General features: G+C 49.0%; 1 protein-coding gene and 1 pseudogene across 2 annotated transcripts; one reads left to right on the forward strand and one right to left on the reverse strand.

The window, feature by feature from the left end:
• Positions 1–4,480: 4,480 nt before the first annotated feature.
• C1QTNF2 (C1q and TNF related 2) lies at positions 4,481–23,402 on the forward strand. 2 transcript variants are annotated; one of them, XM_025867104.2, is made up of 3 exons: positions 4,481–4,905; positions 18,907–19,159; positions 22,634–23,402. In XM_025867104.2, exons 1-3 carry the CDS (start codon positions 4,726–4,728, stop codon positions 23,245–23,247), a joined length of 1,047 nt encoding a protein of 348 aa, XP_025722889.1. In that variant the 5' UTR covers positions 4,481–4,725; the 3' UTR covers positions 23,248–23,402. The 2 variants fall into 2 exon arrangements, with proteins under 2 accessions (XP_025722889.1, XP_025722890.1); XM_025867105.2 differs by lacking the exon at positions 4,481–4,905 and adding an exon at positions 15,817–16,027.
• On the reverse strand, positions 7,554–11,178 carry LOC112819839 (surfeit locus protein 2-like; annotated as a pseudogene).
• Positions 23,403–23,667: the final 265 nt, after the last annotated feature.

The raw sequence follows: 23,667 nt of genomic DNA on the forward strand, positions 1-23,667 counted from the left end.
TTACAAATCGGTATGTGACCAATATCCAAGTGGGTGGTCCAGCTGAGATGGCATTCAGACAGTGCTGTGTTGGTGAACAGGCTGAAGGCTCTGCTGGGGGAAAAGAGTCTTGATTTGTAGCATTTGCTGATTTCTGTAGCATAATTATTCCCACTATGACGCAAATATGATGTCCCTTGACTCAAAACTGGAAAGAGAAGTGCAGAAGCACAGAATTAGTGGCTGTCTCCAGCAAACCACTAGTTAGGAATTCAAGGACAGCATTTTCTTCAGATTGTTCTGTATTAAGAGGCCGTTCATGAAAGAGGAGAGATTTGAAGTAGGCATTGGACAGTGCCGTAAGACTCTTTCCATGGTCTAACTGACAGGAACAACTCACACTGGCTTGAAGAAAGAGAACGAAAATTAGAACGTGAATGTTGTAGTGCAAGTATCTGCACAAATGTTTCCAATTATGTGGTCAGAGCACTCTCTCTCTCTCTCCCACCTTTCAGTTCTTCTTGCATCTACTTCTATCTCTATACTGATGTCATTGACTCCTCCCACAAGCAGGCTCTCTCCAAATGGCAGGAAAAATGGCTAGTGCAGCCCAGGGCTCTATCTTTACAGTTAACAATTCAGAAGAAAAGTAAGTGCCATCTCATGGAAATCACATGGAAAGATTCTGATGATCTCTGCTTGGATCTCAGGCCCACCATTTGGGTTCTTAACTGGGCACAAAAGGAAGGGGTGCCTGGTCCACATGCCCCTACTCCTGCAGCCAGAGGGCAGGCAGAGCACCAAGATGAACCACTCTTTCCCTACCACCCAGTGCACATGAGAATCACCCAAATGGAATTCCCCAATGGACAGAGGGATAATGGGCAGATAAAAGCTATGAATTTCTAGTAGACACGTGGGTAAGGCTTTGTGGAGAGGCAGAAGAGTGGTTGGAGGAAACTGCCTGAGTGGAGGTGTAGACACATAAAAGGTGAAGGTGGGAGCCAGCAAGACGACCCTGACCAAAACCGGGCTACCCATAGGGCAGTGGTTCTCAGTGGAGGGCGATTTTGCCCATCTTGGGACATTCGGCAATGTCTGGAGGTATTTTTGGTTGTCACAACTGGAGGCAGAGGGGTCGCTGCGATCATCTAGAGAGCAGAGGCCAAAGACCCTGCTAACCATCCTACAATGCACAGGGTAGGTCCCCCAGTGAAGACTTATTGAGTCTCAAGTGTCAGTAATGCAGAGAGTGAGAAATCCTGATACAGGAAAAATTGGAGACGTGGCTGGGAAGATGTCAAATCACAGAGGCTTCCAGTTAGTGAGGCTACAGAAACACTAAGTGGCTGAGACTCTATCCTATGACTATTACCCAGGAGAGCATTAGAAAGCTGTTGGGCACGGCTAGTGTGGCTCTTACACACGGCTCCTTCTGCCTGGCACCTCTCTCCCTCCTCTTTTGCCACCTTCACAGGGCTGGCTCGTTTTCACCCTTCGTGACTCAGCTTCGATGTTACCTACTCAAGAGATCTTCCCAGACCTCCCAGGAAAGTAAAGTCTCTCACAGACTCTGCACCACTGTTCTCTTCCACAGTTCCCTCTTCTTTCCCTTCGTAACTCTTGCCACGGTTGTGAGTTCTATGTTTCAGTACTCCTTCAACACTTGTCTCCTCAAAAGCACCACAGAGGCAGAGGGCTCACTCGTTTTGTGCACTGCCTTGACCACAACGAAAAGCAGAGTGCCTTGGGCACTGTAGTTGTTTGACATCCGACCAATTAATTGGTTTGAAAGTTGCTTATAGGATTGGAATGGGGTCAAGGTGAAACAGAAAGAGGAAAGAAAGGTGGCTGTCTGGATGTCCTCCCTGCTATTCTGCTCACACTCGTGTCCCGCCCCGTCTCTGACACTCACAACACCTCTAGTTCACAGCGTGACGTATCAGTTAGGATTCATGTGAAGGTGCAAAACCGTTCTAGCTATTTTAAGAAAACATGGATTAATGAATAGAATCAAGTGAACTCAGAATCCTTGTAGAGCAAGTTCTGGCCTGGCTTGGTCCTCCGAGAATGATTCCCAGAACACCACACGGTACTGAGTGCCCAAGGGAACCACTATTTCTGCCACAATCTGGAAGCTGAGGTTCCAGGAGTCACTGGACCCAGTCTCTACACATAATTTTAGGTGTAGTCTGGGGCCAGGAGTTATTGCCCAAACTCTAGAGCTATCTTGCCCCTTGTAGGTCACCACCAGCACAAGGGATCCCTCCCCAGCTGCTGCCTCCTCTCCACCTAACTCAGTTGTTTTTCCTAACTCAGTGTTGAATTCAGGTTTGCAGAAGCGCACAGGACTGGCCAAACCTAAATTACGAGGGGAACCCCAACAGCAAGGAGTTTGGGAAATGGATTTTTAACTTTGCACCCTCTGTAGTACAGGAAAACACACCAAGAAAGGTTTGGGCAGATGTGGAACAAGCCAATCTACCACCTCTGGCACATGGCTGCCCCTGCTGGATTACAAGCCCTCTATGGCCATAAATGTCTGAATGTCATTCATCTTCTCAATACACTGAGCATGTTTTCTAGACGTGAATGGCATTGTGAAATGAATTGAATTGAATCAAACAAACGGGGAAATCCTCCTCTTTTCGGACACGTATGTTTCCTATAGCACTTACTGCATTATGCCTCTTAGACCAATTTGTGTTCTCGTTCCTTTTCCCCATAGACCAGAAGTTCACCTCCTTGTCCCCATGCTCGAAATAGGTAACAAATGTTTGTGGACTGAATTAAAGACAGAAACAGGCTAGAGCAAGGAAGTTCTGAGCCCCATTCTATCTTGAAACAGCTCCTGCAGCTCCTAGAATAGCCATTTCATGAGTATTTGGGATTTCCAGTTCCATGAAGCCGTCACCACTGCAGGGACCCACAGAACAAGACCCCGAGGACTCTGCTCAGCTTCAGGAGACCTTGGTTCCAAGTCTTCCCCAAAAGCTGGAAGAACATCCACGCCCATTGATTCAGCCAGTAAACATACATTAAGTGCTTCTCAGGTACCACTTTCCTGTACTTCTTTTCTTTTCCCTGTACTTCTCTTCAACCATCTCCTTACCAACAAGAGTGACTTCAGCCTCTATGGCAGTGGAGGTCCATGGGTAAAACGCGGAGATTTCTACTCTATCCTAGAGCCCTTTAGATTGTGAATGGCATCCATGCCTTCGAGGCAGGGTTTCCTTACCTTTTTCATTCCCGACATATTTGGGAACAGACCAAGGTACCCAGAGGGAGTGGAGGACAGAGGTACCCTTTCCAGCCATCTATGATTCAACACACTAAACCCTACTTCACATGTCATCTTTCCTCTGTGTTTAGAGCTCACACCTCCCCTACACCAGACAAGTCCCAGTCCTCCCTCAGGGCTAGACCCAGGCCTTCCCCCTGAACACCCAGTTTCATACTCAGTGTTTTCCTCTTCTGTAATACTCCTTTTACTTGTATCCACTTGTGTCATCCCCATGAGACTCTAAGTTCCATGAGGACAGGCACCAAAGCTTTCTGGTTTACCTCCATATCCCCAGCACCTAGCTCAGGGACTGACACATAACAGATGTTTATCAAATGTTTGTCGGATGAAGGTCTGTTGAGCCTAACTTCCATCCTCAGATAATGTTTATGTAACATTAGTAATAATTCTCTACATAGTTCAATGGCTTACCAAACACCTTTATGGGTGAGTGTCCCAACTTGGGGGAGGGGAGGAGACGAGACAATAATATAATCATTACTCTCTCTACTTTTCAGAAGATAAGACACCATCCATGAGGTAAGTGAGTTGTCTTAGGTGGTGGAACCAGCAGAGTTCAAATGCATATCTGCATTAAAATTCTGAATGTGGGTCATATATCATCTGCTAGCCAGATGCTGTGGCAGTGGGGTGAAATACTGGTAGCTCATAGAAGAGAGCAGCAGAAAGAACAGGAAGAAGCTAAAGCCAGGCCTCTATGATTTTTCTTTCCTTTAGAGTCTGCTTGCAACCTCAACAGGGTCACTCTGCCTGTTCTGGGACTCTCAGCAATCTGCGGAGGGGGCAGAGACAGTGAAGCCAGAGAAGCCTTACCTTCTGGGAGGAGGGAAATGAGGGCTGGGACGCAGGGGCACTATTATGTATGTGCATACTCACAAAATCTACACCATGGCATGGTCACATATAAACACACCCAGAATGAGCCACTGCACTAACAGGCGCCACACAGAAATCATGCACATGCACACTGATATGTGGTTGTGCACACTCATACACCCATTTCAACGCATACACCCAGCAAATGAAGTGCACTTCAGTTGCACACTGAGCTGCAATCTTGGACATGTGAGTGTATATGTGCATACGGGAGCCCTGATGAATGTTTGGACACCTGCACTTATGAATGCACACACACACACACACAACTAAAATGCACACACGATTCATAATCACTCTCAAGTACAGGCAAATTCCGTACTTGGGGAATTTACACTGTTATAGCTGTCCTGCCCACACGCACCCTCTGATCCACAGCGAGATGAATGCTCACGTGCAAGCAATACAGATGTCTCTTCAGACACACGCACCCACACTCTTGCAATCACCTGGGTAGCAATCACTCTCGTGCATGTAAACCTCCCAATGCACTGACAAGTTCTACACACAGAGACCTGCATTGACACACTCAAGTTGTCACCAGCGCTGAAGTTTTTTCCAAACCGATGCCGAAGGGAGAGCTCGGACCACGTGACCGGGAACGGAGCGCTCCCGCCCATGACGGGATGGGAAAAGTATGCCTGGGGCGGGCGCAGGCAGAGCGGCGGCGGCGGGAGGCGGGACGCCGAGCTCGGCCGAGAGCTTCGTGGTTCCGGAAGCCCCTGGACGTGGCCGAGGCTGCGAGGGTGAGTGTCCGTGCGCTACCCGCGCCGCACCTCCGCCGCCCTCCTGCAGGGGCGGAGAGCTCAGATGGGACGGGAGGGCTCCGTGGTGCTGGTGCGGGGACAGGGGGTCTGTGCGGGTGGGAGGTCGAGTGCTGCAACCGTCCCCTCTTTGCAGGCCGGGCAACCCCGGGATTCCTGGCTCCCGATCTCTGCCTTATGAATTATAACATGAATTAACCTGTATGGAGCGCTCACTGTATGCCAGGCTCTGTGCTAAGTGGCTTAACTGTTGATAGTAACACCTCTACAATTTATTGAGCGCCTATTTTGTGCCAGGCTCTGGCAGCCTCTGGTGTGCTGTTTCATTTCCCTGACGACAGGTTATCCCCATCTGCCAAAGAGGAACCAGGCTCAGAGACGTTAATGACTTGCTTCGGGTTGCACAGCTAGTAACTGGTGGTAAAGGGACTTGAACCCTGGTAAATCTGAGTCCAATACCCGAGCTAACAATCATAGTTGGTATTTATGGAGTGCATGATCTCATTTACTCTTCACAGCACTTCTTTAAGTATATTATTAGACGGGCAGACTGAGCTCAAAAGGTACTAAGTGGCAAGTTGAGATTTGCATCCAGTTCTTTCCAGCTGTCTTCCCCCAAACTACTTGTCTCTAAGCCTTGTCTTAATTACTTTGTTCATATTTCCCCAACCCCCTTGCCACGGTCCTATTCCAGGACTGTATCTCTCTGCTGAAAGATCGCAGTGGCCCCCAGTGGTCTCCCAGTCCTTGTTTGCACAACCTCTGCACCATCCTCCTCTGCTCTTTGATCACAAAACCCTTCAAAATCTCCCCCCTTAGACCCGCCATCTCCCAGGGACCCCGTGTTCCTACCCCCACTGAACCAGCAGCAATAACAACAACATCTTACATATGTCAACCCAAGGCTGATGCTCAGGTAGCATTGTTCAAAGTCTGTCCTCTCCTCTCCTCCCTTTCTGCCCCCCCCCCCATCTACACAGTTCTCTTCTGATTTATTCTGTTATCTGGTAATTGTATCCATTAAGCCCACTTTCCACTGCCAACACCTCAGACCCCCTGCACTTCTTAGAACATCACTACTACCCTTTATTCTAACACATCAAGTGCACCACGGTGTTGGCTTCTTCCCAAATGTCTGACTTCTCCCCATCCTAGCAGGGACACCAACTTTGCCTGCCTTCTAATACTTAAATATTAGGGTCACCTTTTGTTTTAAATGCTACAAAACTAACAGTGCTCATCATAAGAAAGTCGGACAGTACAAAAAGGGAGAAAGTAAAAAGTAAAAGCTGACACACCCGTTCCTAATTCTGAGAGGAAACCCATTTATCAAGAAGTTGTGTCCTTTCAGAAATTATATATGTGTGTGTGTGTCTTTTTTTTTAACTCAAAAAGAATCATACTTTACATTCCATACTGCAACACGCCTTTTTTGCTTTGTGTACGTTGGCCATCTTTCTGTCGGCATGTCTGGACTGACTTTGCTCTCATAACGGTGTCATAGTATGTCACTGTACGAGTAAATGGAGATTCCTTTCACAAGTCTGGGGTCATCTCTGAAGCTATTCTGCCTCCACCAAATATTCAGCAAGTTCCCCCAGGACGTGGCTGCTTTCTCTGCAAACCCCCCTCTTCTTCCCTACCTCAGTATTGTTCCTCATCAGCTGCTTGGACACGGGGACTGACTCTTCTTTCCTACTGTGCCAGTCTCTACTGCTTTCTGCTCCCAAATGTTCGGCATAGGCTAACAGAGTCCGTGTACGCAGTCACAGCTTCCCTCACCCTCCCTTCCAGTCAGAGGCTTGCCAACCGGGCTTGGCCTCCATGAGATGAACTCCTGCATAAAACAAATTTCAGTTCAAATTCTATACTAGGTTTACTTTTGAAAGGAATTCTATGCCAAATCTTTTTTCAAGGAAATAAGCCTCCCTGGATCTGTGCATTGGCTTACCTCTGTAACACAGCCGCACACAGGGAGCTGCCCTGTGAGTTAAGGCTTTCTGTTCGTGGGTCCTCTGCCCAAGCACATGGCAGAGGTACATGAGCCCCGTGCCCTGAGTCAGCAGGCCTGGGTCCCCTCCCAGCTTGGACCTGGAAAAAATGACTTCACTTTTCTGAGCCCTGTTTTCTCTTCTACCAAATGAGGATGATAGTATCAGCCTTACAGAACTGTGAAGAGAGCCGAACGGGGGAAATGAACATCAAAGCTTTGAAGTAAGAACACATAACGTGTGGAGAACACCCTTTCCCTCCAGGTCAGGGGCTGCCAACTCAGATGCTGAAAGGGGCTGTGCATGACACAAAAGCAAGCAGAAGGCATGCCATCTGGGAGTGGTAAGCGCTGTGGACATTGGGGAATGCAGGTGCTGCGTCGTGGTCTGCTAGGGTGGCCATAACAAAGTACCACAGACTGGTGACTTAAGCCACAGAAAGTTATTCTCTCCGAGTTCCAGAGGCTAGAAGTCTACCATTATGGTGACGACAGGGTTAGTTCCTTCTGAGGCCTCTCTCCTTGGCTTGCAGATGGTCACCTTCTTGCTGGGACCTCTCATGGTCATCCCTCTGTGTGTTGTGTCCTAATCTCTTTATGAGGATGCCAGTTATCGTGGAAGAGGGCCCATCCATACGACTTTATTTCCCTTTACCTCTTCAAAGGCCCAACCTCCAAATATCACCCCATTCTGAGGTTCTGGGATTAGGACTTCAACATATGAATTTTGGGGAACACATTTCAGCCCATAACACTCCATCTCAAGGGGCAGCCAGTTGGTGCCCTGCCAAATGTTGCCAGATCCTCCAGATTCTCAAGAAAACCTGAAGATCTTGATTTTTTTTTTATTTTTTGCTTTTTCCAGCAACCTTTTATTAACCTGTTTAAAAGAGCTGAAGCTCTTAGGGTTATGGTCATGACTTTTGAACTGTGGTGAGCCCAACTGCTTCTCCCAATGCCTGAGGACCTGCTCCTGGTCCCCTTCCATCTCTTCTCTGGCCCCAGGGCCCTTCTCCCTTGGGCGCCTTGGCCTCTTGCCCTCCTCCTCCGTTGAAGAGTCATGGGTGCTGTCCCCATGCTCTGTCCCTCCCAGGTCCTCTCTGGTGAACAACTCGGGTGGGTACAAGTCTGCCATGCTGTTGTCACTGTCACTTGCCCCTGAGCCGTCTTTGCTGGAAGCGGGTTCCCAGGAGGCTTCTCTCGGGCGAGGCGGCCAGTGCTGCCCATCTTGTCTTCCCTCCTCCTCCTTGTGTGCCGGGGGCAGGCAGGCACGCACTCCATACATGGCTTCTGACGCTCTTCGTTCATACTCACGCAGAGCTCTCTGGCACCGTGGGCACTGGGTATGCCTCAGCACCTGCTCCGGGGACTTGTTCATGTGCCCCCGGGGTGAGTTTGCAGACCAGCTGTCGCAGGTTCTCGGTGCTGGAAACAGTGTGCAGCTCCAACTCCGAACTCCCGTGTCCTCGAAGGCAGGAGAGGCGTGGACCAGCCGCCGGGATTTCTAGCCGCAGGTGGAGACCTGGAGCTCAGGCAGAAGGCAGGGCAAGCTGGGGGCTGGCGAGAGCACATTGCACCTTGCGGGAGCCTGGCTCCAGCCGCAGAGTCGGCTGCCTGTGCCTGGAAATTTTGATTTTAACATAAAATCTCCCACGTTTTACACTGGCAACAATTTCAGATTAAAACAACAACAACAACAACAACAACAAAAGCATGGTGCAGTCTGTAGTTTGCATCAGCTCAGGCCATTGATAAGCCAATCAGGTCTAGATTATTATTCCCTCAGTGGCAGGCCATCCTCCCTGGCTCTTCTATCCTTTTCAACCAGAGGTCCCTGCACATTGTTAATAAAGAGCTGGCTATTGAATGAGTAAATTCGAATTTTACAACTTCTTTGACAGTAGGTCACACATGTAGAAGTCCTGCACCTTTGCATTTGTGCCTTGCTGTCCACCCGTAGCAGCTGTTATAACTGCCTGTGAGCTGTTTGCCCCAAAGCTCACAAGTGTTCAGCTCACCTTTCTCGTATGTCACAGATGAGGCAACAGCAGACCCAGGTCTGCTCATTTAACCTGGTCCTGTTATAGCCTATCTCACATGTTTTCACATATTATCATCATATCAGAATAACACGACCATTACCAGGGGCTTACTGGTACCTGGTTACTGCATTTTCTCATTTAATATTCACAATTATTCTATAAGGGAGGGATGAGCAATTTAATTACTCAGGGAGTAAAGACCTCAAATAATTCGAATTGGTGTAATTCAAAATTCGCCGGCTGAAGGATGGCAGGTATTTTGCTCACCTACTAGAATAATGTTGTCATGTGGCTCTCGCCGCATGCACAGTTGACCATTTACAAGTCACGCTGCCTTGGAAAGTTCTTGACAAAATTTAATTTGGGGGGTGTTGAGTTATTTCAGATTTCACACATAAAGAGAAAGGATAAATATTTTTCTATCATGCTATTTCAAATTCAAATGTTTTAAACAAGACCATAGAATATGTTTTTTTCCATTTTACAGACAAGGAAACTGAGGCCCAGAGGGGTTCAGTAGCAGAGGTCGAACATGTATGACTCCTAAGCACCAGACCAACTCTGTGCTTCTCAAAGGCCAGCCCCAGGTCAGATCCTTAGAGTTTCCCTGAAAGCCTGTCAGGGCCTGACTGGAACAGGCTCCATGGAGACCAGCAGCCCAGAGAAGTCCAGGCAAACTTAGCCTTTGCTCCCTAGCTCTTCAGAGTTCAGAATTTGCTCCCCACCTCAGTTCCTGGGTCTTCAAGGGTGGTCCCTTCTGTACCATTCCAAGGGATCATCTCGCCCCACAATCTCCTTCCCTTGCCTTCTGTCTGGTCCTGGGTGCTCTTTGGAAAGAGGGCCTGTTTCAAAGAGAAAGGAGGTTTAAAGCTTGCTTTCTCTCCTGGGCACCCAGGCTGGACCCTCAGTATAACCAGGCTGTGTGCCCTGTGAGGGTAACAGCCACATCTTTTCATCTCCAGAACCCCAGTGTCTGGCCTCAGGGACAATAAGTGGCACGCACCATTCATGGGCATGCACATGCCAAGCCATGGTACCAAGCACATGATATCCCATGTGGCCTCCCATCACTGGCTGAGCTAAACACTGTCCCAGTGACTCACCTGTCTGTGTATTATGGAGCGTGAACACACCGGGTGGCTCAGTGGTGTGGGGCCAAGGCAGGCACCCCTGTCCTTCCCTCAGGATGCAATGCCAGCGCAGGGGCAAAGGCCCAGCCTCCCTGCTTTTGGTGACAACTGACGGAATCACAAAGCAAACTAGCTTAAATGAAAAATGGAGAGAGAAGAAGGCAGGGGCCTCCGCCTGAAATGCCCCAGGACTCAGCGATCAGGACTGCAGTTGGTGACAATTACAATTTTAAACAAGGTCTTCATTTCTGTATCATGCTTTACTTTCAACATCCATTATCCTGTTTGATCTTTGAAAGAGTAAGAAATAATACAGTAATAATAGCTCATGCTTTTGTACCCCTCACCACATGCCACGCCTCGTCTAGGGACATTATGTCCTCATAACAACTTCTAAGGCAGGTAGTAGTAGTATTGTCCCCATTTGGGAGCGGACAAGGCTGAGGGAGATAAAGTAATTTGTAAAAGGTCCCACAGCGAGTTCAACTGGTTCAACTCAAGCGGCTCTATTTAGAGCTCATCCCAGCCACCACATGGCTGTGGCTTGCAACGTGGCTGGTCTGAACGCAGATGCACTGCAAAGGGAAAATACATGCTGGGTTTCCAACACTTAGCGCTGATTAACAAATGCGAAATGCCTCATTAATCATTTTTACATTAATTACACATTGACGTGATCTTTGAGATAGATAAAGCTACATAACATATTAAAATTAATTTCACTGCTTTCATTTTACCTTTTTACCATGGCAATGAGACCCCTTTCGAATGGTGGCCGCACATCCTACTGCTATTGGACACACTGCTCAAACACGCTCCCCAGCACCCTGGGCTGCCACTTGGAGGCTGGCCCTCAGGACAAGCTGGTTACAGGGCTCCGAACACCCTCAGGCCTCCTTCCCTCCCCTCACATCTGGCACGCGGGCTGCATTCTTCTGGCTCCGTGCAGTCCTTGGTCTCCGTGGCAGAAAACAGCTGTGGGCAGCCCCGAGGCTGGATGGCTCTGTGCCCTCACTACACAGGCAGCTGGGGTCCCACACGAAACAGCCGGGGGCCCGGGGGTGGGCCCCGTGTCCAGCACAGCACATCGCATGCCGGGTTTGTTGGTCTGCCGGGGTTTGGGTGTATATAGCAGAAGGTCTAGTGACTTCCAGTGTGTCTTCAGGAGTGTTTGCTGGCACAAACCCTGCGAGATCCTGGCTTCTGGGATCTTGCTGGGTCACGCTTTGTCCTTGGACCTCTTTTTCTACACCCAGCCAGAAGCAGGGAGTGTGACAGGAGAAAACAGCAGATCGGATGGTTTCTGGGGCCTCTTGGCAAGTGGGCCCCATGCCTTTTAATCTTCTGTATTAGACTCAGGTTGCTGGAGTGTTCCCAAATCCCAGGAAAGGGGACTTTTCTGTGAGCGCTGTGTGAGGAGCTGTCGCCAGCCCCTCTCCTCCAGGCGGTCTGTCAGCTTTTCAGAGAAGCTGGAGAGGGCTGTTTCCAATTTGCCTCCTGGAATTCAGGGAGGGCATGGGGTGTTTTTCGTTATAGAATTCTCACTCCCATCAAAGGGAATTTTCAGGGAGCTTCATCTGCAAGCGAGCCCCACCCCATTCCGGCCACCAGCCCTTCCCCTTTAACTCCAGAGTCTGGTAGAATCGCTGGCTGGGTCGGATTCAGGTATCCCCAGCCCCCCGCCCCAGAACTGCCTCCAGCTCCCCCACAGAACCGCCACCCCAGACACTCTGGGGGGCTCCTAGTGGGAGGTCAGGACTGCTTGCTGTTAGTTCAGGGGCAGGTGGTAGCAATTACAATTTTCAAGGAGGCCCAAACTTTTGTATCATGTTTGCTCTCAACATTAGTTATCTTGTTTGATTCTCAGAGCAGCCCTGGGAGGCTGACAGTGAGCAGTTACCACCTCCATTTCACAGGTGAGGAAATGGAAGCTGGGATAAGAGAAGACAACTTTCCCACCGTCACATAACCAGTGAGTTACGTGACCCACATCTTCCAATCCAGGACCAGTCATCTCGCTGCCTCTCCCTCATTGGGCGAGTGTGGCTTTGTCATCTGCACAAAGCAAATGAAAGTTGTGATCCTGTTTTGCCCTTTTATTAAAAGGAGGGTCTCATTCAAGGCAGAGGAACAACTCTGAACTGAGCAGTCCTATGTGTGGGGCGGTACTGTGCTGGGCTCTGGCAACATGATCAAGAACAAGACAGGCAGGGACTTGCTTTCCTGGACTTCCATGCCAGAGGCAGGACACAGTTGGTGGGTCAAGGAACCAATACCTATACAATCACAACTTGGTCCAAGTGCTTGGAAAGGAAAAGCAAAGTAGCAGGGGTGGGTGGGATACTTTCGGTCCCATGACTAGACATTTCTGTGACATACTCTGAGGAGACAGTAGTAGATCTGAGCCCTGAAGGATGAGGCAGGCAATGGTCTGCAGGCTTTACAGGGAGGGGGTGAGGGCTAGGGGGCATTTCAGAGCTCTCTCCAACCGCTGAGCAGTGAGTCACACACTGGGCTCGAAGCTTTGGGTACGTTATCTCATTGTTCCTACAGAAACTCCATGAGGTGGCTAAACTATTATTTCCATTAGATGGGGAAACTAAGTGGGTGGGTTTCCCATGGCTCTTAATCACAGAGTTAAACACCAGCCCTACCTGCCAGTGTGTCATAACCGAATAACCAGCAAGTCAGATTTATTTAAGCATAATGTAGATCTTCTAGTCTCCAAGGCAGGATGGTTCAGAAGCGAGCAGCCAGCCCGGACAAGTGTCCCTGGAGTTTCTGCCAGCAGACCACACTCAGGGGTAGTCAGCAAGACACCGATGTCCCCACTTCTGGTCCTTCTCACATTACAGTCTGGGCCGAGGGTCCTTGGGAATGAACCGGGAGCCCGTGTCTTAAGGGCCAATGGCAGAAAGGAGGAGGCAGACTCTTCCCCTGACAGTGGACTTCAGGCTGGGGTACTTTAGCTCCCAGTTCTTCCTAGGACATGTATATTTATTTATTTATTTATTTATTTATTTATTTATTTATTAAAGATTTATTTATTTATTTGAGAGAGAGAGAGCACATGAGAGGGGGGAGGGTCAGAGGGAGAAGCAGACTCCCCGCTGAGCAGGGAGCCCGATGTGGGTCTCGATCCCGGGACTCCAGGATCATGACCTGAGCCGAAGGCAGTCGCTTAACCAACTGAGCCACCCAGGTGCCCAGGACATGTATATTTATGAATCATTAGCTACTTAACTGAGAGATGAGAAGTCCAGGGACTGGACAAATTAAAACCAGACTGAAGAACTACATCCAAGTTTAGTACCTCATGACTTCATTTTGGGGGGTTTAATCAACTAACATTTTTTTCCCCTACAGCAGGAAGACTGTCATAGCCTTCTTATTCAACTCCCACCAGAAAGAATTTAGGAAATAAGATAGTTTTTTTTTTTTTAGATTTATTTATTTGTTTGAGAGAGTGTGCACGGTGCATGCCAGCGCAAGCAGGCGGAGGGGCAGAGGGAGAGAGAGGTAATGTTCAAGCAGACTCCCTGCTGATCATGGAGCCTGACACAGGGCTCAATCTCATGACCCCGAGATCATGACCTGAGCCGAAATCAAGAGTTGGACGCCTAACCTACTGAGCCACCCACGCACTCCAAGAACTAAGGTGGTTTTTTAAAAAGGTGAGGAAGGATCAATAATTGTTTTTATTCCCTCTGATCAGTTGAACAGATATTTATGGAGTACCTCTTATGTGTAAAATATTCTGTAAGCTCCATCCCTGGAGTGAGGGAGCCCCTGTGCTCTAGGACATCAAAAGAAAGGAGGGATTGGAATTAGATCTGGTTTGAGCTAGAATAACCTCAAAAGGGAGAAAACTTTCCTTTTCTTTCTTTCTTTCTTTTTTTTTTTTTTTTTTGGAGAAAACTTATTTGGATCCAAGGATTCCTTTTGGATTTAGACCATTGCCTTGTTTCCTCCTCACTGTGGATTTTCTTGAGGGCAGAGTGTGTGTCTCACTGATTAATGAGGCAAATGTTTCTTGAACACCCACTGTGTGCAAAGAAGTTGGAAGCCGTGAGGATATAACAGACCAGCTGGGGTCCCTGCTCCCATGAGGCTTCCATTTTAATGGGAATGCCCAGTAAGCAGGGGAGCGAGCAAATCCAGTGAATACAGGTGCACTGTTGTAAAGGCTAGAAAGACACAGTCAAGGAGCTAGAGTCCAAAAGGAGAGCTGTCTGAGAGGGCATGTCAGGGAAGGCCTTAAAGGAAGTGACATTTAAGCTGAAACACAATGGATGAAGAGCCAGTTAGCCAAGAGGGTGGGGCTCCTCGGCTGGCAGAATGGAGCTTGGCTTGAAGGAGGTGGGTGGCTGGGGGGTGGGGAAGCAGGGAGAGGGAGGGGGAGCTGGTGTGGGCAGTGGTGGCAGCAGGGGCCGGGTCATTTAGGGCCTTGTGGGCCACGTCTCCGATGTTTGCTGTTACAGCCAGCAACAACTGGACTAAGACCCTCCAGGAAGTGATGTGGCTGAGTTATGTTTCTGAACGGTCCCTCTGGCTTCGCATGGGGAGTACGTGTGGGGGAAGCAGGAGACCAGGGAGGAGGCTCCTGCTGGGTCTAAGCAAGGAGTGAGCTGCTGGTGCTGGGTATGTGTTTTGTACACCCTGGTCTTTTGGTTCAGCTCATGGGAACACCCCATTAACACTCCAAAGGGGCTTGTGAAAGTCAGGGCCCAGGACGCCCCCCCATCCCCACCCCATCACCTTGGCTAAGCCAAGTGTGGGCCTCTCAAAGGATAGGAGGTTTTCCTTAAGCATCGATTTACTCAAGTATCCTGAGGGAGAAAAAGTATCACATCTACATTTTCAAAATCATGTATTATACACACACACACACACACACACGTATATGTGTGTGCTTGTAGGTGTGTGTGTGTGTAAATTGATATTAAAGAAATTTCTCTATTGTGTGTGGCTTTGGCAAATGCTTCAAGGTCTCTTCTGTGATTCAGAATATTTAGGAGGAAAATATAAGAAATGCTGACATAATGGAAAGCGTTTGGGCATTAGGGTCAGCCAAACCCAAGTTCAAATATAACTTCTGCCATGAACTAGTTGTGTAAATATGAGCAAATTAGCCTCTCTGAGCTTCAGTTTCCTCTAGTATAAAACAGGACAAAAATAGGAGGAGGGAGCAAGGTGTAGTAGATTAAGTGTGGTCTTCAGATCCCCTCAGACACCGGTTTGAATGTGATCCCTGTTGCACCAGTTGTGTGACTTTAGGTAAATCATTTCACTTTTCAGAGCCTCTGTTTCTTCCTCTGAAAAATAGGATAATAAGTTTACCACCTTCACAGAGTTTATTATAAACTTCAAATAAAATAATTCATGTAAAGAGCCTCACACAGTGCCTGGAACATTGTAGGCATCTAATAAAGTCAGTTTGCCTCTGCCTCAGTTTCCCTGTCTGTAACTAAGAGGGCTGGTCCCTTGGGGCCCTCCCCAAGTATGCCATTCTAAATTTATTTAAAAGACCCTGGAAGAGGTAACCTGTCTGGATGCCTTGGGGCCCTGGCTCCCCTCCAAGCCCCTAACATCCAGTTTGTCTCAGCACCGAAGTGCGGAGAGTCGGCTTGGGGCCAGGCTTGGGAGGGCAGGAGGGCGGGGGCACAGGCTGGGAGCAGGAATTTTTGCAGCCTTGTTTTTCTTGGAGGTGCCCTGGAGGCAAGGAGTGTCTCTCTCCCTCCAGAATCTAGTCTCCCCGCCTTTATTTCCAAAACAGTTCCTGGCTCAGACTGCGGGAACCGCCAAACTCCAGCTCTGAGAAATCCCTTCCTCCATGCATGTTCCAGAGCCCTGCTCCTCCACCCAGCCACTGGGGCCTGCCCTGGGCCAGCTGTCACTGAGCGGCATCCCCTGTTGTCACAAAGAGGCTGGTGCCAGCAGAGGTAGGGCTTGTGTGGCTGAGAGTGAGCGTCAGAAGAGAGAAGGGGGCTCGTAAACTGAAACAGATGCTTCTTCACCTTCCTTCCTCTCTCATCTAGCTGTCTCTCCTTCCTGCCTTTCTTCATCTAGCTGTTCGCAGGACCTCCTCTGCCTAGAGGACTCGCTCCCACCGGCTTCCTTCCTCCCTCTCCCTGGTCCAAAATATTTGCAGATTGCAACTTTTCAACCCATTTCAAACCTGCTTTGAGAATTCAGTTTCTCTTGTGGGCACCCAGATGTATCACAGCTCACAAGGAACAGTGACAGTTTTCCAAGACTCTTGTCAAGCAGACCAGGGAAGGAGATGGAGATGCCTGGTGCCTGGAAGGGTCTAGGGCACAATTCTCCCAAAGTGCATCATGCACATAACACTTCACCATGTTCTCCAGGTCCGCCTAGCACCTCTACTGTCATTCAGACCAGCCACGGGGAGCTCAGGTGACATGAGAGGAACACATGTTTACCTCCTCTGCCCCTCTGTAATGTAGCCAGGGAGGGAGGCATCCACTCCCAGGGAATCCCACCTTCAATCTTCATTCAGAGGTGAGACAGGCTTCCTCCTGTCCCTCAGCCAAGATGGGAAGCTGGCAGGGCCATCTGTCCCCTTTCTCAGCTCACCTGTTTCCAGGTTGAAGGAAGGAGAAGTAAGGGGACAGGCAGCAGGAGGGCTTTTCCATGTTTCTGGGCGTGGACGGAGACTGTACTGCTCTGCCTCTCTGGGCCTGGCAGACAGCGAAGCTACCTCTTTTGTGGGGGCCTTTTGCCAGCGCCTTGGGGTTGCCATATTGGACTCAGACTGTAACAGCCTTGAAGTGGGCCACGCACAACCTCTTTTTGCTGCAAGTCCAGGCCTTGCCGTCAGCTTCTGGCTTTCTGGCGTCTACCCATGGTTATCGCTGCTGGGGCCCCTCACTTTCTGTCCAGACCCCTCTGGCCCAGGCTGACCCTTGCTGGGGCATGTCTGGTACCTTCCATCTCCCAGGCTCCCCCTTACAATGTTTTTTTAAAAAATTACTCCCCATACTACTTTCCAGGAAGCTATCACAGGATATGTGCCACCAAACTGAAGCCTTAAAAAAAATTTTTTTTAAACAATGAGAAAGACATGGATTCACACAACAGGAGACGTAACACAAGAGAGGCAAAGACAACCCCCACAGTGATCATAAAGGAGAATCTAGGATGGCAACGGTTTTGCATGTGTAAGGGTCGGAACAGGGGGATGGAGGGCTCCAGGACATTTATCTTCAGGAAAATAAATGGATCAAAATAAATGGAAAATAAATGGATCAAACGGTAATGTAGAAAATAGTAACATAGGGAACTAAGCAAATGAAAAAATAAAATTCTTATCTCCAGTAAGAAAAGAGTGTATGAGAAAGGAAATATAATTATGGTATAGTGCTTAGCCTGGCTGTAGACAATACTGATAATAATTCAGAGAGCAAATTTTGATTTCAGCAAAAATTATATTTTAACTACATGATGGAGAGGAAATAGGAGCTAGGGTGATGGAAGGGAGCTGATTCCTCATCTGTCATAAATGAAATTCAAAAGATAATGTCTAAAATAAGGGGCACAAGGGGCTCCTGGCTGGCTCAGTCAGTAGAGCATGAGACTCTTGATCTCAGGGTTGTGAGTTCGAGCCCCACTTTGGGCATGGAGCCTAATACTTAATTTTAAAAGTTTTTTTTGAGGGGCGCCTGGGTGGCCCATTCCGTTAAGTGTCTGCCTTCAGCTCAGGCCATGATCTCCTGGGATCGAGCCCCGAGTTGGGCTCCCTGCTCAGCAGAGTCTGCTTCTCCCTCTCCTCCTACCCTTCCCCCACTCGTGCTTGCTCTTTCTCTCACTCAAATAAATAAATAAAATCTTAAAAAAAATTTTTTTGATAAATAAAAAAGAATCAGTATAAGCATATTATCTGTTAATGGAAGTAAATGCCGGAAGAGATAGCTAAAAGGGCTTGGGGGGGGAGGTGGTGAGGTTAAGGCTAGGTGGGGCTGGAGATCACAGTTTTTCATTATAAGACTTAGAGGATTATTTGACTTCACAAAGAATGTTAAGTGTATTATTTCAATTAATTTTTTTAATTTAAAAAAAAAAGTATGCATTATTGCCTGCAGCAAAAGGGTACAAACTCTGGATCTGCCCAGTCTGGTTCAAACCCAAGCCCTGTCACCTGCCACTTGGACGAGGTGGACTTGTTGCGCACGTCTCTGAGCCTCCGTTCCCCCGCCAGTATCCGTCTGGCTGGGATGCCGTGAGTTAAGTAATGTATGGAACGCTCTGAGCTCATGCCTGCCCCCAGGAAGCACCTGGCCCGGAGGCTCCTGTCACAGCCTCCTGTGCTGCTCAGGTGTGGGGCACCTTGACTTAGAACTGAAACCTCAGTTCTCACCTGGCGCTACCCCGAGTCCCCCCCTACAGAGCCAGCATAGCCACAAATCATCACCTGCAATGACTTGCTACTGGTACCACGTATTTGAATGAAATCATAGCTCGTTTCTCTCCATCCATGGCTCCTCCCAATCGGTGCAACTGGGCCGTTAGATCCTGCCTCCGTTTCAGCTACTCTGAAGGACGACAGTGTGATGATGAGTGCCTCGCCCCCAAGACCTCTCCAGAGTATAGTCTGGGTCCATGACTCAGTTCATCCAAATATGTCCTCCAGATAGGATGACCCTGTCTAGCTACTTGTATGTGATGTAGGAGAGAGCAAGAGAGAAGTATAATTGAATTTCTCCCAGCTGCCTCCTCCTCCTTCTCTGGTTGCCTTTCGGACTGACCACCAGTCAGCTCAGTGGCTGGACTCACCTGCTCACAGCTCTTTTGCCTCCCGCAGGTGACCGCCATGATCCCTTGGGTCCTCCTGGCCTGTGCCCTCCCTTGTGCGGCAGACCCGCTGCTTGGTGCCTTCGCCCGCAGGGACCTCCAAAAGGGCTCCCCTCAACTTGTCTGCAGCCTCCCTGGCCCCCAGGGCCCCCCCGGCCCCCCGGGCCCCCCAGGGCCCTCCGGAATGGTGGGAAGAATGGGCTTTCCTGGAAAAGACGGCCAGGACGGCCAGGACGGGGAGCGGGGAGACAGCGGGGAGGAAGGTAAGAGGCCCGGTGCCTGCCCCTCCTGCTCCTACCTGGGGTTGACATCCTCTGGCACAGAGGGAGTTTAGTTATACAAACGAAAAGTAATCCCATTTCATTATAAGCCAAATTAATGTCTCTTTAAAAAGCAGAGCGGTGCTTCCTGAAGGAACAGTAGGTATCAGATCTTGTGTCCCTTCCCCAGCTGCACCACTGATTTGCTGAGTTGCTTTAGGCAAGTCTCCTGATATATTTTCCAGAACCCCTTTGGTGGCAAGTGTCAGAAACTCAATTTATAGCCCTGAATGGAATTTACTGGCTCATGCAACGGGGGAGTTCAAGAGCCGAGCTTCAGCAATGGCTGGGTCCAGGAGCTCAAACGTTGTTGTCAAGGCTCTGCTTCTCGTGTGTGTTGGTTTTGTTCTCACAAAGGCTGAAAGTTTTGATAATGGCTGCCAACAGGCTCAAGCCTACCTCCTCATGGCTTGATCCCCAGAGCCAGTCTCAGGATGACTAATCTTCCCAAATCACATATGTTTCCTGGACTTACCTCTTGGACCGTGGAGGTGAGGAACCACCATCTGCCAGGACGGGGTCATGGGCCCACCCCTTGGTGGATGAGTGGGTGGTGAGGGCAGTTGGTCACTGTGACTGACAGCCTCGCTGGGCCCACATGAAGTCATGAAGGGCGGTTCCCCGAAGGAGGAGATGCTGGGCAGCCAGCAAACAGATCGAAACGTCTCGGCAGGCCCTTTCCGCCTTGATATTCTTTATGTCTCAGAACCCTTGATGTCAGCAACATCCCCACGCATACATTTTGAGCAGTTGGGGAGTCGTTATAACTTTTAACATTGACAAAGCACTTATGAGTATGTTGCTCAACTGGCCGTCCATACCATCCTGTGAAGGGGGTATTCTTACTACCCCCATGTCACATCCCCATGTCAACATCCCCGTGAAGAAACTGAGAGTCAAGGGGGATTCGTCACAGCTACAAGAACCTGAACTCTGGACACAGACCTAGGTACCTGCTTTGGCAAATGAGTTAACCTCTCTCCATTCGTCAGTTGCTTCATCTCTACAATAGAGATGGTAACAGCACTTAATCTCACCGGGGTGTGACAAAGATGACCTATGACCTGGGAAGCCTTGGTCTCAAAGTAGACGCACAATAAATGGTAGTCACCCCTTAACTGATGTACCAAGGTAACAGGCCGGGAGCTGACTCCCAAATCCAGGCCTTCTCCTACCACACCAAATTAAGCCCTCCAAAAGCATCTCCTTCCCCAGACAACTATATCAATAATGATGATGGCTTTGACTCGAGGAGGTCTCAGAGTGCTTCAGGCACTGGATGTCCCGGTATCCCCTTCCCTGAACCCAGTGGTACCTTCAGTCTGGACTGGGCTCCAAGCAGAGAGAGTTGCCCCTGACATTCATCTTACAGGTCCCAGAGGTGAGCGGGTATCTCTATTATTGCCTTTTTCTCCTGGATCAAGAGGTGTGAGGCTGTAGGCTGGGGGCTGCTCTTGGCCATCTCTCTTGGCGATGCACTGAGTCTCTGCTGAGAATTAAGACAACACACCAAGGAAGGCAGTGTGAAGAGAGGTAGAGTCCCGACCGGTAAAGCTGGGCCACCCTGGGACCAGTAGCAACCACCCCCCCACCCTCCCCCTGACATACACATGCAGATCCATCCCCAGAAAGGTCTTGAAAAGTAAAATCAGCTTTTCCTGAAGTTCCTCAAAAAGATATCAAGAAAGAGGCACACCACATCGCACATCGTAGAACTTCCCGAGAAGCTTCCTTATCTGTCTCCCCCAAAAAATTCCGACGCAAAATGACGCAGTTTTTATTCCTCCTCACAGTCCTTTCTCCCACTATGAAGGCAATAAGTTTTGCTTATTGTCATTTTTTCATGGAACAGCTTTGTAATCTTAATTTTTCCCCATTTTTAAAATTTTTAATTACGAGTAATACACAAATACATTCTCACTGCGATATATTCAAACCATACAAATAAAGCAAGAGCCCTTCTTAATTCCCCCCCTCCTTATCTTCTCCTCACTTCCCAGAGGTAACTACTGTTAACTGCTTAGATACATCTCCTTCCTGGCCTTTTTCTACATAATTTACCTATGTGTGTAGTAACACCAGGCATTGCCAGCCGCTTAAGCAATCTGCTCCTGAAAATTAGATGTTCAGTGAGAAAATGCTGTTTGGGAATCTGTTTCCCAATTACTTAAAATAGGAAGAATTTAAATGCATTACATGTTAACTCAAAACTAAAACACAGTAAAATGCTTACATATATCCGTAAAAGAAGCAAAGCGCCTTGTTAGAATGTAAAACGCCTACAGCGTTCCTTTCTGATCGCTCAGTTCATTTGGCGCCTAGCACACAGCCGCCTTGTGTACAATAACGCTAGGATGCCTTTCAGCACCAGCAACCTTCAGAAGCAGGCCCTTGTCTGACATTCGGCATACTTTTCAAACATCTACAGCCAATTCTGCCAGTCTGCCAATTGTACCCATTATACCGTTGTGTTTGGATATGACTCAAATCCTTACCCACACTTGTTTTGTTTAAAATGTTGTATTGAATTTAGGGGACGTAAATAGACATGTTTCCTATATAATCATTGGCCAAAAATGATGTATTGAGAGAAACGCATACTGTATGAAATGTGGGCATTAAGAACCAAGGGGCATTCTACAGGAAAACATGACGTGGCAAATATTCTGCAGGATATGCCAACTATATTTGCAGGGTGTTTACTATAGGCCATTCTCCTCTGCTCTTAAATGGCTATAGAACTAGTTAGTGTTGTGGTTTCCTTTCAACAAAAAAGGGTCTGCCACCTGCTTTTTCCTCTTAACAGTATATTTGAGAGAAGTTTTCCTATAGTACACATAAATCTGCCTCATATTTTTAACTCCTGCATAGAATTGCACAGTATGGGTAGACCGTAATTTTTGAGGCATTTGTCTTTGGATGGGCATTATTTGTTCCTAGTTTTGCTATCATGAGCAAGGCTGCGCTAAAACTCTTGCACATATGGACAGGGACCTCGTGCTCAACGCAGGGCTTATACTAAGTTCAACGTGTTGAAGTCAAGAGGCTTCTTCCAGTTCTTTTGTCAACCCATTCCCCAGAACAGCCCGTCAAAGGACTGGTCTGGCCGACAGACCAGACGTTTCCCCAGAAGGCAGGAAAAGGGAAGGGGGCGAACTGTTGTAAGTTATTCTTTTTGCCCTGCTCCACGGTGGTTCTGGAAGGTAAGTATCACCATTCCCCATTTTCCAGATAAGATGGGGTGGAGTGCCCCAGGTTACACCATCAGGATTTGCACGCATTTCTATGTGACTCCAAAACCTTCTTGCTCTTTCCATTACCCAAAGGCTCCTGCTCCAAGGATGGAAAGCCAAGGCCCACAGCCTCTGCCTAGTTCTGTGAAGGCCCCTCCATAACACCAGCTGCTCTGTCTTCCAGGTCCACCTGGCCGGACAGGTAACCGGGGAAAGCCAGGCCCAAAGGGCAAAGCCGGGGCCATTGGGCGGGCCGGCCCCCGCGGCCCCAAGGGGGTCAGTGGTACCCCGGGGAAGCACGGCACACCAGGAAAGAAGGGGCCCAAGGGCAGGAAGGGGGAGCCGGGCCTCCCAGGCCCCTGCAGCTGCGGCAGTGGCCACGCCAAGTCGGCCTTCTCAGTGGCCGTGACCAAGAGCTACCCGAGGGAGCGGCTCCCCATCAAGTTTGACAAGATCCTGATGAATGAGGGCGGCCACTACAACGCATCCAGTGGCAAGTTCGTCTGCAGCGTGCCGGGCATCTACTACTTCACCTACGACATCACGCTGGCCAACAAGCACCTGGCCATCGGCCTGGTGCACAACGGCCAGTACCGCATCCGGACCTTCGATGCCAACACGGGCAACCACGATGTGGCCTCGGGCTCCACCATCCTGGCTCTGAAGCAGGGTGATGAGGTCTGGCTGCAGATCTTCTACTCAGAGCAGAATGGGCTTTTCTACGACCCTTACTGGACCGACAGCCTCTTCACGGGCTTCCTCATCTACGCTGACCAGGACAACCCCAATGAGGTGTAGACAGCAGGTTCTGGCGCTCCAGGGAGGGAACAGGCTCCTGGACTTCCAGAACAAGACCCCTCGACTCTCCGCCGGGTGGGCGTGGGAACTTCCAGCCTCGGACATTCCTCCTCTGCCCATTTTTCCCTCCATCATTAAATCCAAGCTTTTTTAGTCATCCCTAACATCTATCCATTCACTCTTTTTTTTTTTTTTAGTATCTACTGTGTGACAGGCACCGTGCTGGAAGGTGCCTCAGCAAACAAGACAGAGGCTCTGTCCTTGTGGGGCTTCCATTCAGTAGGAGATGCAATTTACAAATAAACAATCAGAGAATATAATTATGGTGCCAGGACGGACATGCACATGCCATGGTCGAGAGTAATAGGAATTATTTATTGCTATGATAATAAGGAAATGAGGGTGAATTTTTGTTTTGTT

This window comes from Callorhinus ursinus, unplaced genomic scaffold (genome assembly GCF_003265705.2).
Source record: "Callorhinus ursinus isolate GAN/ISIS: 27379988/994484 unplaced genomic scaffold, GSC_fseal_2.0 scaffold3, whole genome shotgun sequence".
NCBI classification, from domain to species: domain Eukaryota; kingdom Metazoa; phylum Chordata; class Mammalia; order Carnivora; family Otariidae; genus Callorhinus; species Callorhinus ursinus.